The sequence below is a fragment of the Manis javanica genome, chromosome 6 (assembly GCF_040802235.1).
Source record: "Manis javanica isolate MJ-LG chromosome 6, MJ_LKY, whole genome shotgun sequence".
NCBI classification, from domain to species: domain Eukaryota; kingdom Metazoa; phylum Chordata; class Mammalia; order Pholidota; family Manidae; genus Manis; species Manis javanica.
Genome location: NC_133161.1, coordinates 119,524,503 through 119,550,865, shown reverse-complemented (window position 1 = coordinate 119,550,865; position 26,363 = coordinate 119,524,503). Strand labels below are relative to the sequence as shown.

At 41.6% G+C, this 26,363-nt stretch overlaps 1 protein-coding gene across 2 annotated transcripts; it reads left to right on the top strand.

Moving 5' to 3' along the window:
- The first annotated feature begins 809 nt into the window (after positions 1–809).
- Positions 810–22,472, top strand: LOC108385449 (interstitial collagenase). 2 transcript variants are annotated; one of them, XM_073239374.1, is made up of 10 exons: positions 810–1,009; positions 14,560–14,804; positions 14,902–15,050; positions 15,285–15,410; positions 16,114–16,269; positions 17,489–17,606; positions 19,668–19,801; positions 21,281–21,443; positions 21,973–22,076; positions 22,269–22,472. In XM_073239374.1, exons 1-10 carry the CDS (start codon positions 920–922, stop codon positions 22,376–22,378), a joined length of 1,395 nt encoding a protein of 464 aa, XP_073095475.1. In that variant the 5' UTR covers positions 810–919; the 3' UTR covers positions 22,379–22,472. The 2 variants fall into 2 exon arrangements, with proteins under 2 accessions (XP_073095475.1, XP_017498383.1); XM_017642894.3 differs by lacking the exon at positions 810–1,009 and adding an exon at positions 13,969–14,132.
- Positions 22,473–26,363: the final 3,891 nt, after the last annotated feature.

Below are 26,363 nucleotides of genomic sequence, written 5' to 3'. Positions count from 1 at the left end.
GATCAAAATAACCTCATCATGATATCAAGTGCCTAGAATATTTTATTCTTCCAAGCCATCAGTCTCTCTGTCTTTTGACTAATTTGGTTTTATCAGTTACTTTGAGTGTGGGAAAATTGTTAGGGAATAAAATGCCTCATTTTAACCTATAAGTAAGCATTCTTCATTACAGTTCAATGTTTTTCTATTACGAGGTTTTAAGTTTTAATGTGAACTATACATTCATTGAAAACAATAGCAAAGAGTTAAGTTTAATTTAAAACAGGATAAGCATTGTATCTTTCTATGATAATCTTAAAATAACCACCAGCAGATGGCAATATAATCTTAACTATTACTAGTAATACGTGATTAAGTAATTCCTTATATGAAATTTATTTTATTCTATTTACTTATTTATTAAAATAAATAATTTATTAAAATAAAGATGTATGATTTTCCTGCACCAAGACTTTCTGTCTTTTTTAAAATGTCTATGCAAAGGCCAGAAAAAGTCATGAATTTGTTGATTTTAAAAATATATAGTATCATTAGAATACATCTTTAATTGTAAAATAAAACTAAATTATATATACTGTAAGGTTGGAGGCACCGGAGGGAGGGGTGAGCACATCGGACACTGATGACGTGCCAAAGTCCCTGGCTGCTGCCCCCTCCCAACCTGAAAAATGCGCCTTGGGCTAGCCAATCCTTGCACTGCTGTAAATCTAAGCTCTGCCTTCCCCTACCTTCTTTAAAAACTCGCTGCTTGCCCTGCTGAGCATGACTTCCCTGGCCTGTGACTAGCCAGTCTGGGAACATTGCCCTGGAATTGCGCTAAAATAAACTGCCTGGCCCTTTGTTGCCTCTCATTGCCTCCTTATTTTGGCTAGAATTTATCTTACATTTGGTGTCGACAAACTTGGGAAGGAGCGTGAGCATGGGGCCCAGACCGGCCATTGGTGGCCTTGCCCCCTCCTTCCCCGACCCGGGACCTCAGCCTGCTCTCCACTGCATAGACTATTTTCCGGTGAGTCCCTCAGTTTATCCCAGTCTATTTCCCTCCCTAACTCCGTTTCACTTGGTCCGTCTGAAATCATAGCTATGTCCAGGTTTGGGCATTCAGCCCATCCACTGCGGGCATCTGGGATACCCGCCCCTGGCCCTGCTGTGGGGGAGACGTCCCTCACCCAGGCTCCCAGGCTGTCTCCCCTGACTTGGTGTGCTTGGGATGCTGGGCGCTCCTCTCAGTGGGATTAGTTGGGGGGTGACACAGACATGAGGATGAAAGCAGAGGCTCAACCCCACTGCGGTGTCTCATTTCTAATTTGGCTACTCTATATTTGTCCTGGTAAGTTCGCAAATGAAAGCTAGTCTTTCTTTGCTCTGAGGCCGGGCCTCAGTATCCCTTAGACAATCAATCTCGCTGGCCCGCTGAGGGAACTTTCGATTTTGGCCTCCTCACCGACTTGACTAATTATTGCCACCGGAGCAGAGAGTGGGGTGAAATCCCATATGTGCAGCCTTTTTGGACTTTGCGCTCCCGCCCAGACCTTTATGTTAAGTGTTCAACGACTCAGGTTCTCCTGGCCCGATCTCCAGTTAAGGATTGTCAGCCTCTTACTCTGCCCAGTCCTTCTTCCTTTTCAAATCTGTCGGAGGACCTTAGTCTCCCACCTCTCTCAGCTTGCTACCCCCACCCCTCTCCGCCACCGTCTTTAAGTTCTTTGTCCTCCCTCGAGTTGCTGCCGTCTTCAGGTCCTTTGTTCCCAGCCACGCAGCCTTCCTGCTCCTCTCCTCTTCGGGTGGCTGTACCACCCCTCCCCCTCTCCTTCCGCCTTCCCCACACTCTTCCCCCACCAGAACACGCTCCTCCAGCCCTCCAGTTCCAGAAGCCATGGACAAGAAGCTAAAAAGAAAGAAAGCAATTAAATATCAGTAACTCAAATCTTTATATCAGTTTGTCTGTCTGTGTATATGTTTCTATATGAAAAGTGCTGCCAACTGTAGTTGTTACATTTCAATTTGTATGTTTGTGTGTCTACGTGTGTAAATGAAAAATACTTTCCTACCTCCGGATGGTATTAATAAAAACTGATTTAAAAACAAGCACTTGTGAAAATTGGACATTCTAAAACTTCCAGAAAATCTAATAAAAAATATTAAGCATTAATGCTAATTTAAGTTGAACTGAAACAGACATGTCCTTATGGTTATCAGCTGCCTAAGTTTACCTAAAGTCATGTAATTTGATGTTATCTGCCAAATCCTTCAAGAATAAAATGCTTAGAGAGAGGCTTGACTTTGTCTAATATTCAGTAAAGGTTTTATAAGTAGTCTAGCATAGTTGTTAAGAATGAGTAAACTAAACATAGCAAGTGAACTTCTTAATAATAATTGTGTGTTACAGTGTGTATACGTACCTACAGCCTGAGAATCTTTGTGGTAACCTAAAACCTTAAAGTTTTGCTAAGTTAAGAAGATACACTTTGTGCTTAGAGATTATGCTGTAAAGCTCATGGTTACAGAAATTATAAAATGTGTTTATAAATTTGTTAATCTAAAGAATGCTAGTGCAATGGTTTACATAGCCCACTTCTCAATGTTCACTGAAAATTAAAGTTCCTAATGGTTTTAAGGTCTAATTAAAGCTACTGAAAGAAGAAAACATCTCTACTTGCTAAAAAGATATGTGTTTTAAAAAGAAAAAGTATAAAGAACGGAAATTTGTTTTGTTTAAAGTAAAAGAAGGTTCTTAAGTACAGCTATTTATTTAAAGAGAACACTGAATGTAAAAGGAAAGTTGTAGAAAGCTTGTGGAAAGATTTAATATGGTCATGCTATATAAAATTAAAGCAAATGAGTCTCAGTATCAAGTACACAGCAAACTTAGAATTTTGTTTTCAGTTAAAAAAACTAGGTTTTCTTAACTGTTAATCTGCTCTTTCTGTTGAAAGATTGCAAAGGGTTCTCTAATTGTTTTATCAAAGCAGTTTCTCATGCTTAAAGTCTCAATGAGTTGTCCGAGTATTTAAGAAAATGAGATCTTAATATTAAAAGGACTAAAAGCTAAACTATGCTAACAACTGTGTAACCTTTTTTATTTGCCTTTGAGCTATTTTGTTGTCATTCTGGTTAAATAGATAAGTATTGCTTCATGGCAACCTATAATCCTATTTAAGCAAGTGCAAAAAAAAATGCAGAAAGGTGCTTTTACCTCTAGTTAACTATGATGTTTTCCAGAGGGCCCCTGGAACATATCAGAGGAATTTTTTTCTCATTGGAGAAAGTATTTGGCTAATTTGGCTTATTTATCTGATATATATTTACCTAGAAAGCACTGTCAAAAGGAATGATGCTAAACTTTGTTACTGAATGTTTTGTGTTACAGAAATATCAGAATTTCCTTATGTCAACTGCCTTACAGTAAGCTCTCATCAGATCTTTAGCCATTGTCATTTGTAAGTCTTTTGTCATTTATAGTCACTATTTTATTACTCCTAAGCTAGTAAAGAACTAGATTTCAGCAGAACAAGTATTAGTCACATAAGAATAAGTAAGCTAAAGATGATTTTGTGGCTTTTTGTTTTATATATTGTTGATAGTGTTTTAAGCTTTTTCTCTTAAGCTGACAACAGTTTAGCAAATGACTGCCTTTATAAGCAGAATTGAAACTTTATCTTTCTCTCCACCTGATCCCTCCAGAATTTAAAAACTCTCAGTGACTATTTTTATATTTCATGGCAGTATGTTTATTTGCACAAGTTCAATAAGAATCTGCTTTCCTTTTAAGAGGACCAATTAAAAACACTGGTTATATTACCAAGGCTTTGACTGGAAGTCATACCTGAGAGACACGTGTGTAAACTCAGATATGAACAGACAGCTTTAAGGAACTAAGATTGACTTTATAAAGCCAACAAATCCCCTTAGAAGAACTAGCCTAGTACCTTGCTTATGGAGTTCCCAGCAGCCTTACCAGGTGAGTAAGGAAGGTCACTTCCTGGCAAGTGCAGGAACCTCAGGAATGTCTTAGGAACCTCAAGAAGAGAGGAATTCACCCATATCTACAGGTACTGCAGGCACAACCTGATGGCAAGTCTAGCTTGGCTGTCTGGCCTCGAGAGAGACCTTTAAAAGTTCAATCTGAAATTCCTTACAAAAAGTTCCAGCAAAGCACATTTAAAAGAGCCTATGTAATCAATTGCTCTTCTTGCTGCACTTCTGCAAATAATTAAGCCAAGTGTTAATTATTTTCTTAATCTGGTTACTTCTAATAAAAGTGAGGGTGATTTTAGAGAAAAGTATTGTTTCAATAATGCAGTCTTATCCATACTAAATCCTAATACTAGTCATTGAGACATAAACTAGATCCAGAATTCTAGCTTCTTCAAAATATCTGGCTATGATTTCCCAGAAGTTTTAGTTTTCTCCTATCATTTCAATTAAAGTTTTTCTATCTCTAGTTCTCAGCTTCAACCATGCATTCTTAATCTCATCAAATTTGTCCTTCCAGAATAGAAAATCCAACTCCAGATGTTGCTACTTAACCTAATAACATGATTTGTTCTATCTCGCCTAGAAGTCACAAAACTGCAAATAGTGATAGAAAAGAAACCCAGAATAGAAGCACCAACCTTCTGAGGCCCTCTCAACTGACCAGTGATGGAGACCTAACTGCACTGTGTACTGCCCCCACTATCAGCATGAAGCAGCCAGAGTGGTCATCGCCCCCTTTCCCTAGCAGCAGCTAAGGTCTCTATCTGTAGAGGGGAGAATGAGACAGGGACCATAGGCTTAGAATAAGGTGAAAGCCTCTGGGGAAAAAAAAAAAAAAAGCAAGGCAGGATATTTGCAGTCAGAGCAATGTAACTACATGCTAAGAACCCCCCCTACTAAAACTATGTTGAACATTAAGCTCTAGAATCATTCTTCAGTGAGATCAGTTAACGTTCCCCAGATAAAGAAGAGTAGCACATGTTTTATTATGCTAATCATTTGTAATCGTGCAGAAGATTCACTTTAGCATTCTAAAAGGCCCAAGCCTATGTGCTGTCTCCCGTCACGAGGCTTCCTTCAGATCTGACAAGTAATTTTGCAAACTGAGCAACTAACTTAGCATGCAGACCCAGCTGTAGATGGCATGGTAAAAGGCAGGAAGAATTCCATCTTAAAGATAAGATTGCATTTTAACACCCAGGAAGTTCAAGAGGCAGGATTCTTTAGCAAATAGACAGTACTTCAGCCCACCTTGGGAGCTGGGCAGGCAGCCTTTTGATGTGCTCCGGGACCAAGGCACCAGTGTCCCAGAGAAAAATCAAGGCAGGAAATTAATCTTTAATATTCAAGGACCCCTCGCCATCCTGCTCCTGTTACTAACCCTCGGGCCCTGTATCAACAGGCGAGTTGTTTGTCAGAGACCCCATGGGGGCCATCCAAATGATGGTCCTCTGTGCTCAATACAAGCCCCTACAAGAATGCCCAATAGAAATGCAGCCAGTCACATGATTGGGCCTGTAAGCAACATGACAAAGGGGAAATGAAAGAACCACGCCCATCTAACCTCCCCAGCCAATCAGGACCAGGATTCTCCCCTCACCAGTCAGCAAAAAGCCCACCAACTCCCCAGCCAATCAGTCAGAGCCACGACCATCACCCCACCAACCACCCGTAGAGCACTATAAAATCTTTTTGTGCGTTTGAAACTTATTCTCTCTCTGGCATCTCGCCACTGCATTGGTGCAGATAGATTGAGCTCGAGCTAGCATGAATAACGGCTCTTTGCTTTTGCATCGGTGTTGGTTCCTTGGTGGTCTTCTGGGATTTGTGACTTTGGGCATAACACTGGGCCCACTTGTACCTTGTACCTTGAAACCCATGCCAGCCATGGCAGCTTCACCTCCAGCAAGGAGGCTGCTGAAGAGAGGCTTTTGGAGTCCTGCCTGCAGGAAGCAGATGTTGAGTTCATCTGGGAACCCGCAGGCAAGCATGCATGGAAGGAGGAGAGCCTGTTACGAGGCGGCTGGGAAGGACACTGCTGATGAGCACTTGTGTCCCTCAAATACACATTGGAATCCTAATGCCCACGGTGATAATATTTAGAGGTGGGATCTCTGAGAAGTGGCTCAGGATGGTGCAGCCCTCATGAATGGGATTAGTGCCCTTAAGAAACCCCCCAGAGTCCCCTTGCCCCTCCCACCAAGCAGGGATAAAGCCAGGAGGTGCTGTGTGGGAAGCAGGAAGCAGCCTCTCACCAGACAGCAGATCTGCAAGCACCTTGATCTTGGACCCTCAAACTCCACACTGTGAGGAAAAAGATTCCTGTTATTTGCAAGCCACCGAGTCATGAGATATACTGTTACAGCAGCCTGAACAGACTGAGACAACTTCCATAGAAGCTGGAGGGGCAGCTCCATAAGTGTGGGTTTGAGGAACTTAACCACAATAGAAAGAAGAAAGTGGTCAGATTCCTGGAACTGAGCAGGGTCTAGAAATTCTGAAATACATGCTTCCGAGAGCCAGCAGGTTGCAGCTGGGGCTCCCCCTGCCATGTCTGTGGTTGGGGCTGATCAAATGCAAGGGTATATTAGTGCTGTATGTGGGTGGGGTGGGGAGCTCCACAGGCATTGAGACCCCTCCAGGGGCCCCAGGGTGAGGTGACATGGAGCCCTGGAGGGAGATAAAGGAGAGATGGAGAGTGGGCAGGCCACTCTATGGAAACCTGGGCTCCCAGGGGTTGGAAGTAAGAGCATGTCTCTGGGCCAGGGGGCATGGAATGCAGGCTTGCCAAGGAATGTCATAGCCCCCCCTTCTGAGGAATGTGAGATGCAAATAATCCAATTAAAAAATGGGCAGAGGAGCCCAGTTTGAAAAAGACATATGCACCCCTATGTTTATCGCAACACTATTTACAATAGCCAAGAAATGGAAGCAACCTAAGTGTCCATCAATAGATGAATGGATAAAGATGTGGTATATATACACAATGGAGTGTTATTCAGCCATAAGAAGAAAACAAATCCTACCATTTGCAACAACATGGATATAGCTACAGGGTATTATGCTCAGTGAAATAAGCCAGGCAGAGAAAAACAAGTACCAAATGATTTCACTCATATGTGGAGTATAAGAACAAAGCAAAAACTGAAGGAACAAAACAGCAGCAGAATCACAGAACCCAAGAATGGACTAATAGTTACAAAAGGGAAAGTGACTGGGGAGGATGGGTAGGAAGAGAGGGATAAGGGGTGGGAAAAAAGAAAGAGGGCATTATGATTAGCATGTACACTGTGTGTGGGGTGCACAGGGAGGGCTGTGCAACACAGAGAAGACAAGTAGTTGTTCTACATGTTACTACGCTGATGGACAGTGACTGTAATGGGGTTTGTGGGGAGGACCTGGTGATGGAGGAAGTCTAGTAAACATAATGTTCCTCATGTAATTGTAGATTAATGATACCCAAAAAAAGTCCTGATTCAAAAACAAATGATAATAAGTACATCCAGGTGGTGATGTCCTGACGGCAGTTGAAACAGAAATAGGAATTAAGGAAAAAACTGAGGCCAGAATTTAGGGTAGCATTTCTGTGAGGGTGTTTGGTAAAGTTACAGGAGTAGACGATACTGTCCTGGAAAAGAGGTATCCAGGTATCAAAGATGATGGCTTACTACAGGGCTTTGATGAAGAGATAGGCTCAGGAGTCAGGGGAAGGAAGAGATGCCAGCAAAGGAGAGGAAGTAATCAGAAAGATAGAGGAAGAAAAAGCAAGCCATGGAAAGGATTTCTAAGACTGGGCATCAAATGCCAAAAAATATCAGTGAGAATGTTTAGTGAGAAAAACCCATTTGACGTGGTGGTAGAAGTTACTGGTAATCACTTAGACCCAGTGCAAGGTTAAGCTTGAGGACTAAGATCAATGGTACAGAGAGGAAAGATGCTCAGGGAGTTTGGGTTGAAATAATAGGTATAATTGTGATCATCAATCTATTTCACAGGGCAAACACATTCACAGGATGAGGGAAAAGATCTGTAACAAAGGAAACACTTGTTTGGAAGAGAGAAATGACGGGGGATGTGAGCGTAAGCAAAAAGGACTGTGATGTCTCATTGGCTATTTTAACAATAATTTTCTGATTGAACTAAAAATGCATCCTAATGTCAGGTACATGAAGATATTTGCATGGTTTAATGTTTTATATTAAGAGCTGAATCACCTGATTTTTAACCAAAGACCTAATTTCAAGTTTCTGTCTCTACCAGTTGTTAGTGGGACAACGTGAGCAGAAGAATTAATCGTGAAAATGTGCCACATCTATGAAATAGAAATAATGGACTCTGCCCTAACTATTCTACAGGATTATTGTTTAGGATAATAAAACACATGTATGTTTAAGTCATCAAGGGCCGAATAGATGGGAAGTGCTCTTTTACCCAGCACCCATAGGTACTGACTGTATTAGAAAACCAGATGATCAGCCCATCTGTCATTACAGTGAATTATATATAGCTGGGATGTGAGTAGTTGAGAGAAACTTAAAAGAACTGGATAAAAGGTTAGTGTGCTTAGTGAACATTCCACTTTGTCAAAAACACAGAAAAATTCTGTTGCAATAGAACACAATTTAAGGCCTGAATCAAAGGAAAGTTCTGAAGGCAGTGCAGGTACATACATCAGAGACTCTGAAACAAGCTAGTTATAGCCTGGGCATTACTGCATTATCAAAATCTCACAGGATGTCCTGAGCTTCCTCACAGATCTCAAGTTTACAGGCACAGACAAGAGAGCTGGTAGTCAATGGTTCCATGTCCGAGCTGAGCCATGGCACAAACAGTGCTTGTCCCCATTGGGGCCCATGGTTTGAATTTCCTTAAAGAGCTACAGCTGCAATAGGCTGCTCTCAAAGATGTGCTCTCTGTAAGCAGAGTGTCAATAAATTATCCAATGGGGAAATATTATTGGCAAGCAAATTAATAAAAATGTTCAAAATAATCAGACTAAATGGTGATAGCATGGTGTACAAACAGCCCAAAGTCAATGTGCAGTGCTACCTTCAAGACCTTCTCTCAGCAAGTACACCCAAATTTGTTCTAAGGGAGTTTAAATAATTTTAATCTAAGAAGTATAAGAGAAATAAAAATCTAACCATGGGCATGAGACTTTTTGCAGACAACTGAGATTTATGAGAAATTGCCTTTTATTTGTGTCATTTAGTATCTACCTATTCACTGATTTATTCACTCATTATTTCACTCAACAATCACTTGTAACACCTACTAAGTTAAGGTTGTAACTATAAACAGATACCATGAATTTGGGTAAAGGAAATAAGGATGATTGAGTGGTAGCTTGAAGGGGACGTCTCTTTCAGGCTTGAGGGACAGGGTGGTGGCATGTATACATTATTGTGGACATGACAGAACTAATGTAACCAGCCTAGTGCCTCACATTTTCTTTCCGTTAGGGCAAAAGTTTTATACTCAGTGTGTGTGTCATGTTTGGTGACAGGAGCACCATAAAGACTGCTTAGTAGGGGACTGGAATCACACAGACCCATGTTAATGAGTGACTTGAAGCTGACACATCAGTCATTTCCACCTGGACCATAATGATGAGGATTGGAGTGACTCATAGGCACAAAGTGCTTGGTAGGTCTCTGGTACACAGTGGTTATCTGTAAAGCTACCATGTAGCCATATGTAGGCAGAATACATGATGGAACATATCTTTCCCTCATGTTACCCCCAAAACAAAACAGCATTAATATATAAGGTTTCTGGTTAAAGGCCATTACAAGACTTGTAGGACCAAAAAAAGAAAAACTTAGATCTGACACTCAAAGTGAATTATAAAAGTAAAGAGACTAAATTTCCAAGCATAAAAAATATGAAGCAGGATTGAAATTCCAAGACTGGATTTAATAAGGAAAAACACAAACATACTTGACTCTTTTCACAGAGCAGCCAGCATGAAGTGACTGAGAAACCATGAAAATAATTTGCCTGTTTGGAATAGTCAGAGTCAGCTGGCAACCACTCACAAGAGCCCTCTCAAGTCTGTCATTCTCCCAGGGTATAAAGGGAAAAAGAATAATATCCACAAAATTACATCCAAATGGGGATAGAAGAAGCTACTAGAGGGAAAAAATTGGACATGAAGAGCAATATAATTTTACATTTCTTTAGCTTCTTAGAAACTATGCAAAGTCCAGGCATCGCTAGTGTTTAGTTGGAATTTAATCCCCAGCTCTTTGTTCTAGATTTTTATGTTTTTCTTTTACTCACAAATAGATGACACTTTAGCACTAATCCAGAAGTTGCATGTACTCTGCTATAAATAACTAACTAGAAATTTTAAGATTCAGGACGATATGCATCTTTGAGGTTTTCTGCTTAACCAAACTTAATTTAAAATTATTTATTTTAGGAAGGAATTTAACAAAAGCCATTTTAAGTAATCAGTTTCCAATCCACATCAGCATCCCTGAAGTTATAACCAAACACCTAGAGCTTTTGGGTCAAGATCTCTGGACTCAGACCTGGAAAAGCAGGTACTAATCCAAGCTCCAAATGCTCTGCCCACCCCCACTCACCCACCATCCAATGCCTGTCCTCAGGTCACCACAGAAATATGACCTGAGGCCTCAAGGCCGTTTCTCTGTCCTTTAGTTTCTTTATCTGGACAATCAGGGTGGTGGATTAAATACATGAGTTTCAAGCTTCACTCTGTTAGGCAGAAACACAGGCATGAGAGGGGTGGAGGATAAAGCTGGTAAAGCCCACTAAAAGGGACTCCAAGAGTTACTCAGATAAAACCAGAGAGCCAGTAAGGACTCACGGAGTTAATGAGTTAAGGTTTCAAAAACCAAGAGCAACTTGAAATGTCTGGATATTCCCCAGAAAAGAGGAGAACAATCAAGGGACTTCTCGGCCCTACCTGATGAAGTATGGCAGGGAAATAGGACAAGGGTCATGTCATTGTAAAATCTACTTAGCCTGCAAAAAAGGCCCAGCTTGTTCTGGAAGTTAACCTATATGCTGTTTTTTCCTCTTCCTCCAGCCCTTAATCAAGTAACTTTGTAACCAGGGCAGGAAACAGACCTTGGACGTGTAAATACACCCATATGGGCAAAGAATGCTGAAGTCCAAACAAACACAGTCCCCTAATAACTCTGTTCTTAAGAGAAAACTCCAAAGGAATTATAAATCACCTGTATACATCAGGCCTTATGCCGACCCTTATCGCAAAAGGCCCTGTAAGACCCCAGACCCTAAACCCTTAAGCGAGCCTCCTGTCTGAGGTTGCCTGCACTCCCCTTTCTTTGAGTGTGTCACTCTCTCTGTTCTATTCCAGGTAAGTAGGGAGGGGCTGGTGAGAGCTCTGATTTGGGCTTTTAAGTTCCCATCGCCTGGATGACTCAGACAGGACAGCAGCCGTATGATTGTGCTCTCTAGTAGCCTGCCTGAAAATCTCCTTTCTTTGCCTCTGGAAAGTTCTCAGAACATAACCTCACTCCATCCAGTGCTCTGCAGCTCCCCCAAAACCCAGAGTGGTAGGGATTTAGTTCCCACACTGTGCAGATCCAAGTGGACAGTGGACACCAGGTGACCCTGGCTTTGGGAGTTGGCAAGGGATTTACCTGATGCGGAGCAGGAGTTCAATGAGCTTCCCCTTCCTCTCTGCTTTATTCAAGTAAACCTGCCTTTATCTACCTTGACTCTGGCCTGCTCCTCCCTTGGAGTGAATTCAAATAAAACTTTCACTCTGCTTCACTACTGTTTCTCTGTCCTTTTGTTCTTTGTTGTGGTGGAGAGAAGAATCGAGAAGAACAAACTCAACCGTGAGCAACTCCACTGAACCCTCATTGTTCCACAGAAATTGGAGACTTCACTAGAGAAGAGAAGGGGGTAAAGGGGAATTCTGTCGGTGAGACTCAGGCATTGTTTCCCACTTCCATCAGAGCACGTCTGCTTTCATCTGGTTTTCCAAGAGGAATTTTGTTTAAAGGATATAGTTGTTTACAAAAGTTTGAAAACTTTTAGACTGTAGGATATGTAGACTCTTCCCCACATGAACATTTTAAGAGACTCTTACGGGGTGACATCTCCTGTAATCTCTTGTCCAATCCCAGATCGTCACAATGCCGTTCTCTTGAGTGGAACCCCTTGATCCTTGTTTCACAGGCCCCAGTGGAGCTGGGTCAACCTCTTGGTTGCTGACCAGATTCTCTAATAGGGTACATCTGCCAGCTGTTGGCTTTGTAAACAGTCTGTGTTCAACCTCTAATATAAAGAGCCCCTTTCAGTATTTTCCTTTTCTGTGCTACAGTCACTTCAATCACTGGTGTTCAGTCTCCACCCTCCCTCCATCTGGTGCCCAAGAGAAGGAAAGGATTTTATCCTCATGAGATCTTCTTCCAATTCTTCTTCCTGTCTTGAATTCAACACTTAGATGAAGAATTTGTGGTTAAATGATTAGAGGGGAAATAAGCTCTTTCACATCAACCCAACTTATATTGAAGCAATATTTATGCAGAAGATGTTGTCCTTAGCATAGAAAGGAGAACAGAAATCGGTAAGGTGAGAAGAGTCCTCAGAAAGCAAACGTGGCACAGTGGGAAAGGTGGAAGATACCATCAGGTGCTGCAGTGCTGGAGAATGCAGGCAAGTGTTTCTCAACTTTGTGCCACATTTAAACATTTTCAAAGGATAGTGGGGCATGAACAGAGGAAGCTGCAGATTTAGAGTAGCTTTTCTCACCAAGAGTGGAATGGATGCTATTGGAGGTCCCCAGACACTTTAATATGGAACATGAATACATGAATGTATATTTCTCATTATGTAACCATGTATTTGTTTTTATGTGCATACAAAAAATCCATTAAACTGATTTTTACAGATAAGCTAAATGAGGCAAAACTTTTAAAGTAAATTCAAAGAAAAATACATATATAATAGTAATATTAGCCCTGAGATTTTGCAAAAAATCATGATGGAGGGAGGAGGATTAATGGTCAGGAAATAGGGATAGACCAGCTCTAGACTCTCATGCCCCAGAACTTTCTGGTAAAACTAATCTGAGCAACTTTGTACCGAATTCTGTTAAAGCAATCTGAAGGTGTCCCATAAGATGTCTGTCTACTAATTAGCCCCCTCCCATAGTAATTAGTGCATAGCAGATACTAAATAAGACCTTTTGAAAGGGGGAAATGCATAAATACATAAATGAATGTATACAAGAAAGACAAAATAATTACTGCCTAGACCCAATGAACAAAGATGTGCTGACACTGAGGGGAGCAAGGACAATGAAAAATAAAACCCCAGACTCACACATGTTCTTTTTCCAGCCCCTGTCTCACCTGGCACATTTTGACAGGTTTCAGAGAAGAATCCTATGTGTCTCAGGATGCTGATGAGCCATAGGGAGTTATCTCATACCCAACCTTTGGACTTCTCAGCCAAGGTTCTCAAGTTTTAGGCCTGAATGAAGATTAAGATAAATGGTGGTGCTATGGGAAAATGCACCAGGCAGCTTAGCAAGGGCAGAAGGGAACCCCACCAAACTCTAGCAGTACAGGTGTTGTATGTGGTGTCAGCAGTTCTACCCTTTGCCCTGGGAGCAAGGTGCATGTACAACCCAGAGCTCTTCACTACCAGGGTAATCAAGGAGCAAAGCCTATTTCAAAGCAGTCATGAAGCACTCTGTGATCCATGTGCACAAGGCTTTTCTCAAATAGGATGCCATAAACTGGAGAAAACAACTGTTTATACCATGGAGTGTGTCTCCACACACATCCTGTTTGATATTAATCATAAGATTACACCACCAAGCAGAAATGAATAATCTGCTTGGAGTCACCATTTCTAATAATTGCTCAGGCTATTCATTGCTAATCAAGAGGATGTTATGAAATGTGAGTCAGACAGCCTTTGGTTTTCAGGAAGCACAGGACTGTATATATAAGGAGGGTGCTTCCTAGTCAAGATACTGGAGCAGAGGAGGGTGAGAAGTCATCCAATTCCTTTAGCTGAGAAGGAAAACAGAAGCCAGGATGCTCAGCCTTCCTATGATGCTGCTTCTCTGGGCTGTGGGGTCTCACAGCTTCCCAGCAGCAATTTCAGAAACCCAAGAGCAAGATGAGGAGATGGTCCAGGTAAATACTGAATTTCACCTGCCAGAATTGTGAAGTCTGTATTTTCACTTCCCCGCAGTATAATGGAGTAGTAGTAGAATAACGGAGTTTATTTAAGGGAAATTTTCTAGAAAGAGAAATTTTTGTCAGAAAGGATCCTTTCTCAAAAAAATGTATCAGGCCATGCATAGACTCCTTTGACAGGGAACCAAGAAGACAATATGCAAATCTGGTTTTACAAATTGCTGTTGTGACTTGACGGTAACTAATGGTAGGGAGGTTTCTACTCCAAAATTACAGTTTCCACCAATAGTAAGAATAATAAGGACTGTAAAATCTAAGCACAATCCTTAAAAGTAGTTCTCAGTTTCAGCTAAAGCTTCACATGGACAATCTTCACGAAAAGGAGAATTCCATCCAGTGTCTCAATAACTTTATCTATCACCAGAAATACCTAGAAAACTACTACAACCTGAAGAGCGATGGGAAGCAAATTGAAAGGCGGAGAAACAGTGGCCCACTGGTTGAAAAGCTGAAGCAAATGCAGGAATTCTTTGGATTGGAGGTGACTGGGAAGCCAGATGCTGAAACTCTAAATAAGATGAAGGAGCCCAGATGTGGGGTGCCTGATGTGGCTCTGTTTGTCCTCACTCCAGGGAACCCTCAATGGAAGGACACAAACCTGACCTACAGGTAACTAGACTGAACATCCTAGTTAATGAGAATGCTATTTCCCATCAGTGCTGTAAGAAATGAGGTTCGATGTGTCCATGTTTTATTTCATTTTAAGGATTGAAAATTACACACCAGATCTGCCAAGAGCAGATGTGGACCACGCCATTGAGAACGCCTTTCAACTGTGGAGTAATGTCTCACCCCTTACCTTTACCAAAGTCTTTAAGGGTCAAGCAGACATAATGATATCCTTTGTCAGGGGAGGTAAGTTCTTATGGCCTGAATGTATTCTTACTTTAAGTTCACCTTGCTTCTGTATCTCTTCAGCTTTGCAGCTAGATTTCCTTGTTTAAGAGGTTTTAATCTTATGGGCTTAAAGAGGGAAACTATATCCTATTTGATGGAATTATGCTGCCTCTTAGTGAAGCCAGCACTTTCCCTCTTGCACTAGCCTTAATTAGATACAAGGAGTACATCTGTTGATTCTGTTTCTTGCAGATCACCATGATAATTCTCCCTTTGATGGACCTGGAGGAAATCTTGCTCATGCTTTTCAGCCAGGCCCTGGTATTGGAGGGGATGCTCATTTCGATGAAGATGAAAGGTGGACCAACAATTACCTAGGTCAGTCAACTAATGTTGCCTCTCTCAATTCCCCGACCTCTCCTTGTTTCATGGTAATATTGGCTGATTTAACTGAAGCAATGCATTAATAGACGTATGGATTTTTATGCTACCACTTAGAACCTTAAAGAAATATTTAGAAAAGTGTAAAAGATGGATATTTCTGTTAGTAACATCATCTTATTGGCTACTCTAATGTCTCTACTAAGAAATGCTGAAAGTTCTAATGTTTTGTGGCTATCTACAGAGAATATTTTTCCTAGAAGGACACACCAAAATTTAAGTGTTAGGAGGATTATGTGGAAATTAAGTGAGGATAGGCTCTATGTGTTTTCCAAATTTCCAATATTAGGTTTGTATTAGTTTGTAGATAGGAAAAAACATTGTGTTGATAGAATCCTACTGCTTCTCTCTGAAATAATATGCACCACCTAACCATTGACAAGACTGACCAATCTTTGATAAACTCTGAGTTTGCTTTTTAATTGTACCAGTGTATTCATGGTTTAGGCTTTAGCCTATCTCTTCCATATTCATAAACGCATTCCTCCCACTTTTGGAAAGAAGTTTTATGTGTATTTCAAAAAGCTATTGAGAAAGTATGAGCATTAGTCCTTGTAGAATTGTAGACTACTTCTTAATTAAACATCTCAAAACTGAAAACATTTCAAATAATTGCAAATGGATTTTTTGTTCCTTTTAGAATACAACTTATATCGAGTTGCAGCTCATGAATTGGGCCATTCCCTTGGACTCTCTCATTCTACTGATATTGGGGCTCTGATGTACCCCAACTATATCTTCAGTGGTGATGTTCAGCTATCTCAGGATGACATCAATGGTATCCAGGCCATATATGGTGAGTTGAGGAGAAACACTAAGGGACCATTAAGCAACCATTAGCTGAACTCTTTAAGAAGCTGTTCTTCACTTTTTTAAATCTTCTTTTAAAATTAACATATCATTGATATACAATCTTATGAAGGTTTCACATGAGCAACATTGTGGTTTCAACATTCACCTATATGATCAAGTCCCTCCCACCCATTCCAATCATTGTCCATCAGCCTAGTAAAATGCTATAGAGTCATTACTTGTCTTCTCTGTGCTATACTGCCTTCCCGTGACCTACCTATATTGTGTGTGCTAATTATAATGCCCCTTAATCCCCTTCTCCCTCCCTCCCCTCCTACCCTCCCTAAACCCTTCCCTTTAGTAACCACTAGGCCCTTCTTGGAGTTTGTGAGTCTGCTATTTTGTTCCTTCAGTTTTTGTTTTGTTGTTATACTCTACAAATGAGTGAAATAATTTGGTACTTGTCTTTCTCTGTCTGGCTTATTTCACTGAGCATAATATCCTCCAGCTCCATCCACGTTGTTGCAACTGGTAGGATTTGTTTTCTTTCTATGGCTGAATAATATTCCATTGTGTATGTGTACCACTTCCTTCCATTCATCTACTGATGGATACTTAGGTTGCTTCCATATCTTGGCTAATGTAAATAGTGCAGTGATAAACATTGGAGTGCATATGTCTTTTTGAATCAGGGATCTTGTTTTCTTTGGGTTAATTCCTAGGAGTGAAATTCCTGGGTCAAATGATATTTCTATTTTTAGTTTTTTGAGGAACCTCCATATTATTTCCACAATGGTTGAATTAATTTACCTTCCTACCAGCAGTCCCCTTTCTCTGCATCCTCGCCAGCATTTGTTGTTCTTATTCTTTTTGATGCTGGCCATCCTAACTGGTGTGAGGTGATATCTCATTGTGGTTTTAATTTGCATTTCCCTGATGATTAGCAGCGATATGGAGCATCTTTTCATGTGCCTGTTGGCTATCTGAATTTCTTCTTTGGAGAAGTGTCTGTTCAGATACTCCACCCATTTTTAAATCTGATTGTTTCTTGGTTGTTGAGGTATGTGAGCTCTTAATTATCAGATAAGTCACTTACAAATACTGTAGGATGCCTTTTTGTTCTGCTGACGGTGTCCTTTGCTGTGCAGAAAAAGCTGTCTTTCACTTTTTATGTAGTTTTCCAATGCCAGGCAGAACTAAGACCAGAACTCTTTTTTCTTTAGGACCTTCCCAAAATCCCATCCAGCCAACCGGCCCCCAAACCCCGCAGACATGTGATAATAAGCTAACCTTTGATGCTGTGACTACAATTCGGGGAGAAGTGATGTTCTTTAAAGACAGGTAAGACATCAGTTCTTCTTTGTGTTTTGTATTTGTAACAATAACAACACTTACTGCTATGGGTACCTATGGGCTACTACAAAGTTGCACACATTATTTATCTTACATCTGTTTATATACACAATTATAATAAAATGCAAGAATTGCTTAGATTTGACCATCATATTGAACTTACAAGATTTTTCCCCACATGTATTCTCTCATTTGATTTTTAGAAAAAAATACCATTGAAGTAAAAGTATCAATAAATATAAACCCATTTTATAGATCAGTAAAGTAGGTCAGAGAGAAGGAAAGAGATTCTTTCAGGGCACAGAATTCATTGGTGACAGAACAATGATTGATCTTCTGACCCCTATTCTAGGACTGTTCTATGCTTTATGGTGGTAAGTATGTGAGCACTTTATTAGGAGAAATCAGTCCTTTTCAGAGCATCATCATGCAGATAAGGGTTGTGTCACCATCCTTTAAGTTGTCATCCCTTCCTTCTTGGGAAAAACAGCTCCCCACAAAGCCTGTGACCATGACAGGTCTCTATTGTCCCCTTGAGCCTAAAGAAGGGTAGGAGCCATTGGAAGGAACATCCCCAAGAGCAGATGAGGAGTCTCCCTTGGGCAGATATGGGCAGGTCACAATGTAGTGCCCTCCTCAGAGGAAGGTCCTAGAACTCCCTCTGTAACATGTGGCCTCAAAAATACTAGAGTCCCCTCACATGCAAGGAACAGGCCTGCTCTCTGTACCATACTGATTCCTAAAGGACCAGGAAAAATAATAACATAGTCTTTATCAGAGTGAAGCAGTCCACAGAAATATTCGTGCTAAGGAAGGGCCAGGGCTCCAGCACACAGAAAGTTGGGGGGCTTGGCCACTATTACTGGTCTTATCGTACCCAGGAGGCTGGGCATTGGCTTCTGATGCTTTTTATCCTCTTCAGTATTTTTGAATGTAAAAACTAGGCTGGATGTAAATCATATAGGGTGGGGCCCAGTGCTGGGAAGTGCTAAGGAGATATGTGATTTTAAAGGACTGCTCTCAGTGTAGCAAGCCACACACCTATCAAAGCAAGTTTTTGGGGAATTACTTTGAGGAACACACAGGATCAAGGTTAGGATTTGTAGATACTGAAAGAAAGCTGGGATCATTTAACTATCACCAAGTCATGAAGACGTGAAGGCAAGAGAAAGTGATTTGCCCAAGGTCTCAGAGCCTGGTAGAGCCAGGACAGGCCCTGGAAGGTAGGCCCCTGGCCACCAAGACCATACTCTTCCCTGCAGCCTAAAATCTGGAAAACTCTTCTGCTGGCCTACATGACGGTTTATGTTCAGCCATTACCCCAATACTGTAGGATCAACTTTCAAACCACCAAAGGAGGACATAAGAAATGGCTGCCAGATCTGAGTTTAAAATTAACTTTTGCCTCTTACCAGCTGTGTGGCCTTAAAACACCTCCTTTCATGTCCCTGACCTCAATTTCTCATCTGTAAGATGACAGTATTATTCTCTTGAAGGGTTTATGTGAAGTAAGTCATGATGCAAGTGAGAGGCCTGTTGGAAGTGCACCAATGCAGGGTATTAGGGCTGAGTTCCAGCCAACAGTGTGTTGCAGGTGGCTCCTAATGGCTTGCCAAAGCCAAATGTCAAATTTTGAGAATTTTGCAAGCTGGTTGTTAAACACAGTCATTATTAAAAGTTAAATTAAATAAACTTAGAATTAAACTAAAACCAAATGTAATTAAGCGAAATTCATCCTTTTGTAATTATTTTGCTACATTTTACTATTTATTTATGTTTTTGAGGTTTATGCATAATGTATTTGTATGGTGGAAATACTATACAGTGGTGTAGTAGAGACTCTGCCCTGGTGGGAGCATTTTCACAGAGGAAATTAGCAAACTCTACAAACCAGAACTCTCTGGCCACCCTCACCCTCCTCATGCCTCCATCTTGGAGACCCAGATGTGAAACATTTACCAGCACATCAGTAATGCCAGCAATAGCTGGGTGTCAGTCAGAGCTTGCTATCAGTTAGATCAAAACCTTTGTTACTATTTTTCAAATCAGGTTCTACATGCGTGCAAATTCCTTCTACCCAGAAGTTGAGCTCAATTTCATTTCTGTTTTCTGGCCCCATCTGCCAAATGGACTTCAGGCTGCTTATGAGGTTGTTGATAGAGATGAAATCAGGTTTTTCAAAGGTAATACTTCCAACTATTTTTCAGTTTCTATGAATTAAGTTTTCTTCTGCTTTTGGGCTAAGATATAAGAATTCTAGCTACTTTCCATTTATTAAACTTTTGAAAATCTAACAGTGTCACCAAATCAATGAAAGTCTATCATCTTAATTAAGAATTGCATATTGAATATCTGAGTCATTTTAAATAAAAAGTCTATGACTGGAGATATAAATTTTCTGCCTGATTATGAACATGGAATTATGGTAATGTTTTCTGTGTAAACCATTTATGTATTTTAAATCCTGGGGGTGCTCGGAAATAAAATTGAGAGCTTTGGGCCAGTATTATAAAAAGAGTGGAACAGAAACATTTGAGTAGTGTGATTTAATTACAGAGCATATTTTACTACCACTGACTCTCCTGAGAGAGGGAGAGGCCCCCATGGGCAGCCAACTGCCTAGTATGGTTTTCAAACCTAGAGTGTTGACATCATTCAAGTAGTTAAGTAATACAGAATCTCACTTAGTGTAATTCTCCCAAGTTGCATTCCTGTTATCAAGTCCCAATATGGACCTTTTTGGATTTTAACAAGAACCCAAGGCAATTTGCAAATCCTGAAGCCCATACTTCAGTATGAGAAGTCCTGAATTACTGCAGATTGAATGGAGAAAACTTCTTGATTCTATCAGAATGAAACATAATCCAATGTTCAGATCCTGACTTTGAAGACATTATACAAACACCAGTATTTCTATGTTTGGCATAGCACAGAAAAACCTTAAGATACTTGACCCAGCCATATACTCAAGGCAAAGAACTGAATGCAGTTCAGATGGACAAATTACCTTTAAGACAGGCATTCTAGTCCTCATGTCATGAAATTAAATAGGATTTTAGATATACAAAATTTCAAATTTCTTTTTCATGATGTAAACTTAAGTTTTGTGCAATTAGAACAATGCTGGCTTCAAGATGTAAGACCAGTTTTGTGTGATGTGGGATTTACCAAGTATAAACATACAAATATGGACACAGCACAACTTCGAGTATTTGGAACTGTATTCTAGTCAGATGTAGTGACATTTACCTGGGGTTATAAATCATTATGGATTACAGCACTCTGGCGTTTAGGGTACTATTGGTACAAACTTTCTCCCATGGGCAACCTGGAGAAGCAAGTTTTACATCACTGTCACAGCATAATGAGCTCTCCAGTCATTTGAATATCTGGATTTGGAAAGAAGGCCTTAACTCCATAAAACAGTCATTCTCAAAGCTTGTCAGGGATTAGAATTATCTAGAAAACTTTTGAAAATGTACTAATTTAATTGATCTGGGGATGATCCTAGCATCAGTATTTTCAAAACTCTCCCTACATGATTCTAAAGCACAGCTAGGACCCTGCTCTCGTGCATGAGGTCGAGAACTGAGCTGGAGATCATTTGACTGTGTACGGGTACCCTTGGGCGAGTATTTTCATCTCAGTTTCTTGATTGGCAGGTAATAAGTACTGGGCTTTTCAGGGGATGGAAATGCTACACGGATACCCCAAGAACATCCACAGATCCTTTGGCTTCCCGATAACTGTGAAGAATATCGACGCTGCTGTTTCTGATGAAAATACTGGGAAAACATACTTCTTCGTTGCTAAAAAGTACTGGAGGTAAAGACAGACTTCAGGAAATGTTAGGGCACCACTTTTTTCCACATAAAGAGAATGTGCTCGATTGTTCCTTTTCAAAATAAGTCTCATCTCGCCTTAAGTAGCTGCCTTTTCTGTGAACGGCTGTAGCCAGTCCAGCATCTAAGGCTATTGATTATCATCAATAATCTTAATGCAAAAACCTGTGCTGGGGATCCAGAGAGAATGGGGAGCTGAAAAAGGAGGGCATTTATCTTCATAGATAAACTCCTTCAGCCAATAGGAGTTTATGTTTCATTGCGATTTACTTTACTAGGACATTATGTGGTACCTACTAGAGAACTAGAATTAGATATTAAGAGTTCAGAGTGACCTTCCAAGTCTTCTAGTCTGCCCAACATCCTACCTCACCTCATCCTAACCCCCATTTTACACATGATCTATTATAGAATTAAAAGTTCTTGTTACATTCCTGCTGGCGAATTCCCCATAATTTTGAGAAGCCTACACACTTAACACATTATGATACTTGTAATTATTTTTCAACCAGGTATGATGAATATAAACAATCCATGGATGCAGGTTATCCCAAAATGATAGCAGATGACTTTCCTGGAATTGGTAACAAAGTTGACGCTGTTTTCCAGAAAGATGGTAAGTGAATATATGTATATGTGTTTCCTCTATTTTGTTGCTATTAGTATTGCTAATAGCATTAGTATTGTTATTTGGACTAGCAAATGCCAAAAATACTTATTCTCACAGATTACTTGGGCTTTGCAAGAATTCAAGTTAAAACTAGAATAATTTGTATAATGTAGTAATTCTCTTTTGTTTTATTTCTAGGATTTTTCTATTTCTTTCTTGGAACAAGACAATATAAATTTGATCCTAAAACCAAGAGAATTTTGAGTCTCCAGAAAGCTAATAGCTGGTTCAAATGCAGTAAAAATTGATCAACTGTTAACAAAGTTGAACAGAAAAATGTATTTCAAGGGCCTAAATAAGAGCCTTATGTGTACATAAAATATATAGTTTCTAAGTATATAATCTTATTTATACCTCATTCTGCATATTTTTAAACATTTAGAATGTAGTGTTTTATGTACTGCTATAAATTAGTTCCATAAATAAGAGCTAAGGAAGGTGAAGTCCATGACTCATGGATTCACATGGGTCAATTTTTGTAAAGAGAGAAGCTCTTTTCCAAAGTATAAGACTGATATTGATCCTGGAGAGCAGCCTCAGTGATGAACACCTCCTCTCAAGAAAGAGGCAAGAGTTATGAACCTTCACCAAGGAAAAGCAGTTCAGAAACACATGAGCAGCCGCTGCTATCATCTTAATATACAAGGGACAATTTTTATTACAGAAAATAAAGTGTTTTACATATTTGGGATAAAACATCTTTGTCTCTGTCATTTTATAAAGTGTATTATATTTGTTATTATATTGTTCTTTTCTGATTATAAAGCCACACATCAAGATTTTGAAGTTTGAAATTGGAAGCAGACAAATTTGCAAACTTTCACAGGGATTTAGGAATACAATAAGCTCAGATATTCCCCATTTTTGTGGAATTTACATCACATAGAAGGAGAAAGTCTATTTCTTATATCCTGTATAAGGATTCCAAAACTGGCTGTAGGTAAAAGCAATGACAACATGGTAGGGCTTTGGAAGACCATAGCCCTCTCTCTCCTCATGAGCACATGGGAAGGTTATGTTGCTCCAAAGTCCAACTCCCTACAGTTATATGGAGACATGTGCAGCAGCATATGATGAGTTCGAGCCACTGGATTGTGCCTACAAGTGACCAATATCATCTCCACTTGGAAACGTTTGATTTCTGGTAAAAATTCCCAGTGGTCTCCCCAGTTCTGCTGCAGAAACACATCTTTAGAGTTTCCACAAGGTGGAAGAAACCTGAATTGATGGACCACTATTCCAGTTACCCCAACTTCAGTAGGTTTTGCTTAAGAAGTAAACTTGTATTATACTAAGCCACTAAGATTTTAGGTTTTGTTAAAGCTGCATAACCTAGTTTTTCCAGATGAGCGTTATCTAATTGATCATGCCTAATTTGGGAGGATGTTAATGTAGGTTGGAGTCCTGTAAGTAGTTTCTAAGGCCCATGAGTATCATCAGGAGCTAACAGGATACTCAGGGTATTTGCAGACTTCCCAAGTACAGACAGAGTTTTGAGAATATTTTGAGATATTCATGATTCTGACACAGGCAATGATAAATTTTATGACCCGAGTTTAAATGCTAAGAAAGATGACAACATCTGTTGACTCAAAGGAGACACTGGTGTCATGGGTAAGTGGCCCCCTTTGTGCATCCAGTGATAGCAGCTGCACAGCAGGCTTACTGGCCTCAGGGAGCCAAACCTTCAAAGCCCTTGCTGACCGTTCACTGTGGCCCCTGTAGGGTACAGGCCACATGGACAAGTAGAAGGAGGGAAGGTTGGGAGCCTGGACACCTGCCATGCATACCAGGAAGTAATCCATCCCCAGAACCAGCGTGCACCTGGAAGCAGCCTTTCTTGAGCCCCAGCTGGGTGTGGGGCGGGGTCTGCCCTCAGAGTTGCCATCCCCCTGCCTTTCCTGGGCTCTCACTTCCTTGAGAGACAAGGACCCAAATCCAAGTGTCTGCTGGAGGGGAGCAGAGGCAGCCCCAGTTCTCCTGAGTCTCTGCAGGAAAAGAGTAACATAGTTTGAAAGGTCATAGCTAGTCTGACAACCAAGTCAGGGCCAAAGCTGGTCCTCATGGAAAAGAACCATCTGTAGGGAACAGCCCTGACCAGTGGTCACAGATTAGGATGTAAACGGTGCTCAGCGGTGAGACGATGCCGCAGCTACTAGTTAAGGAGCCTCAAGTGTCCTGAGTGTCACCTCCCACGTTCCCGCAAAATAACAGAAATACCAGGAAGTAATCCATCCCCGGAGGCTGATGTCTGTCAGAGACGCAGCTCTGTTTGCCAAAGGCAGACAGGAGGGGAGACATGGCTGTGGGGACATGCCCACTCACATGACTCTCCCTGGTTTTCTCCTAGAAAAAGAACCCATCTAGGTGAACTCGGAGTTCGTAATTTGTCCTGCCCATACATTTCAGAAGGAAGGAGAGTAAGTGCCCCAAGAGGGTGGCCACGTGGTTAGATTTATGCACCACGATGTGTCCAGCGTGGGGGATGCCACCTCTGCAGGAGCTGCACTTGCCTCTTCTGGGAGGGCTCAGGACATCCTCTGCACCAACCTGTGCCTGTGGTCTCGAGGGGCTCAGTGATGCCCTGTCTCCCAGGCGCTACCAAGGAGGGCAGGATGCAGGGGATGATGGGCCCCAGGGATGGTACCTATGGTCCAGGCAGTCTTCTCAGAGCTAAGCCATCATAATCATATGGAAGAGTTTGGATGGTGACACCAAGCAGCCAGCCTGGTCACACAGCCCATAGCCACCACGGCATCTGCCCGTGCAGGGCTCCTCACGGCCTAGTCAGCCTTCATTGCAGAGGTTGACCTCATCTTGCTTGGGGAGAGCTCTCCTGTCCCATGCCATCTGCTCTCGGCGGACCACATGCCTGATGTTCAGTCATTACATTGAGGACAGCTATTCAGTACAAGTGAAGTAGGAGCAAGAACTGTGTCTCTCTGGGCGAGCAGTCACCATCTGCCATTTCTGTGCTTTAGGATGGTCGAGATTCAGTATAGCCTGGACAAGGGCATCACCTTCGTCAATGGAAGCCTTAAAGTCATAGGCATGAATTGTGTGAGTACCGGGGTGGGGATGCCTCCATGCATATTAGAGTCCCTGTACTGGAAGGAGAGAGGGTCTCAGAGGCGAGAGATGAAAACAATGTCCCAGGCAGGTCCAGAATGTAGCGTGGGCAGACAGGCAGCTGAGAGGCACCTTAGAGCCAGCTCCAGGCCCTTAGCCCTTCCCCAGGGGGCTGTGCCCCTGCTCAGGCTTGGGAAATACCCTGGGAGTGTCTCCATGAGATCATCTCGGGTGCAGCCAGCTGTCCAGGCCCTGCAGGACCTCTGCTCTTCAGATGACTGCTTTTCATAGCTCCACATCATCCAGATGTCTAGCCCAGGGCAGCAAGATGTGCGCCACTGAGAGCATCAGGATGCAGAAGAGGTGTGCCAGGAAGGAGGGACACCTGGGTCTACTAGCACCACCATTGTGGCCAGTACTGGCTTCTGAGACTATTAACAGTGCTGATGCTACTGTGCGTGTCTATTTATACTTGTCCCTGCATGTCCACTCACGGATCAGCAGACTGAAACTGAACTGACCCATTTGCCTGCCAGGTGTCCCAACTGCTGGGAGCTGCCCTTCTACAGACACATTCAGAGTAGAACTCAGGAGCTGCCTGTGGCTCCAGGGCCAGCACAGTTTTTTCTCCCTCAACCCTGTCCTGGCCTCTCCTTTCAACTGCCCTGTTTCCAGGGCACTGAATCTCTCCCCTCGTGTCCCTCTCCCACATCTGAAACATTTCACTTGGTCTCAGGGGGCATGGCTTGCAGCAGCTGGGTGCACAGGGGCTGTGCACTTGTTGCTTGCTATGAGAATCAAGACAGTTGCCCCATTCCTTAAGGGCCTGGCCTCTGCTAGGACTTGCTATGGACACTTAAACCTCACAGGGACCTGCTCATTGGCTCCTACAGATGTGGAACATGAGGCGCAGAGGGAATGAACCCAATGAGCTTTGTGGAAGGGTGTGGAATGGGTGGGGCTATGGGGAGATGGCCCAGTGGCCCTTCTGCTGTTCCTGGGTTCTGTGATTCTGCTGCTGTTTTGTTCCTTCAGTTTTTCTTTATTCTTATACTCCACATATGAGTGAAATCATTTGGTATTTGTCGTTCTCCGCTTGGCTTATTTCACTAAGCATAACACCCTCTAGCTCCATCCATGTTGTTGCAAATGGTAGGATTTGTT

What these genes read in the sequence shown, in the direction of transcription:
- LOC108385449 (XM_017642894.3), top strand. Translation starts at nt 14,031, where the DNA reads ATGCTCAGCCTTCCTATGATGCTGCTTCTCTGGGCTGTGGGGTCTCAC. An exon ending in AAGATGAGGAGATGGTCCAG is followed by an intron (nt 14,133 to 14,559) that starts GTAAATACTGAA and finishes ATCTATCACCAG; the next exon opens with AAATACCTAGAAAACTACTA. An exon ending in GTGATGTTCTTTAAAGACAG is followed by an intron (nt 17,607 to 19,667) that starts GTAAGACATCAG and finishes TTTTCAAATCAG; the next exon opens with GTTCTACATGCGTGCAAATT.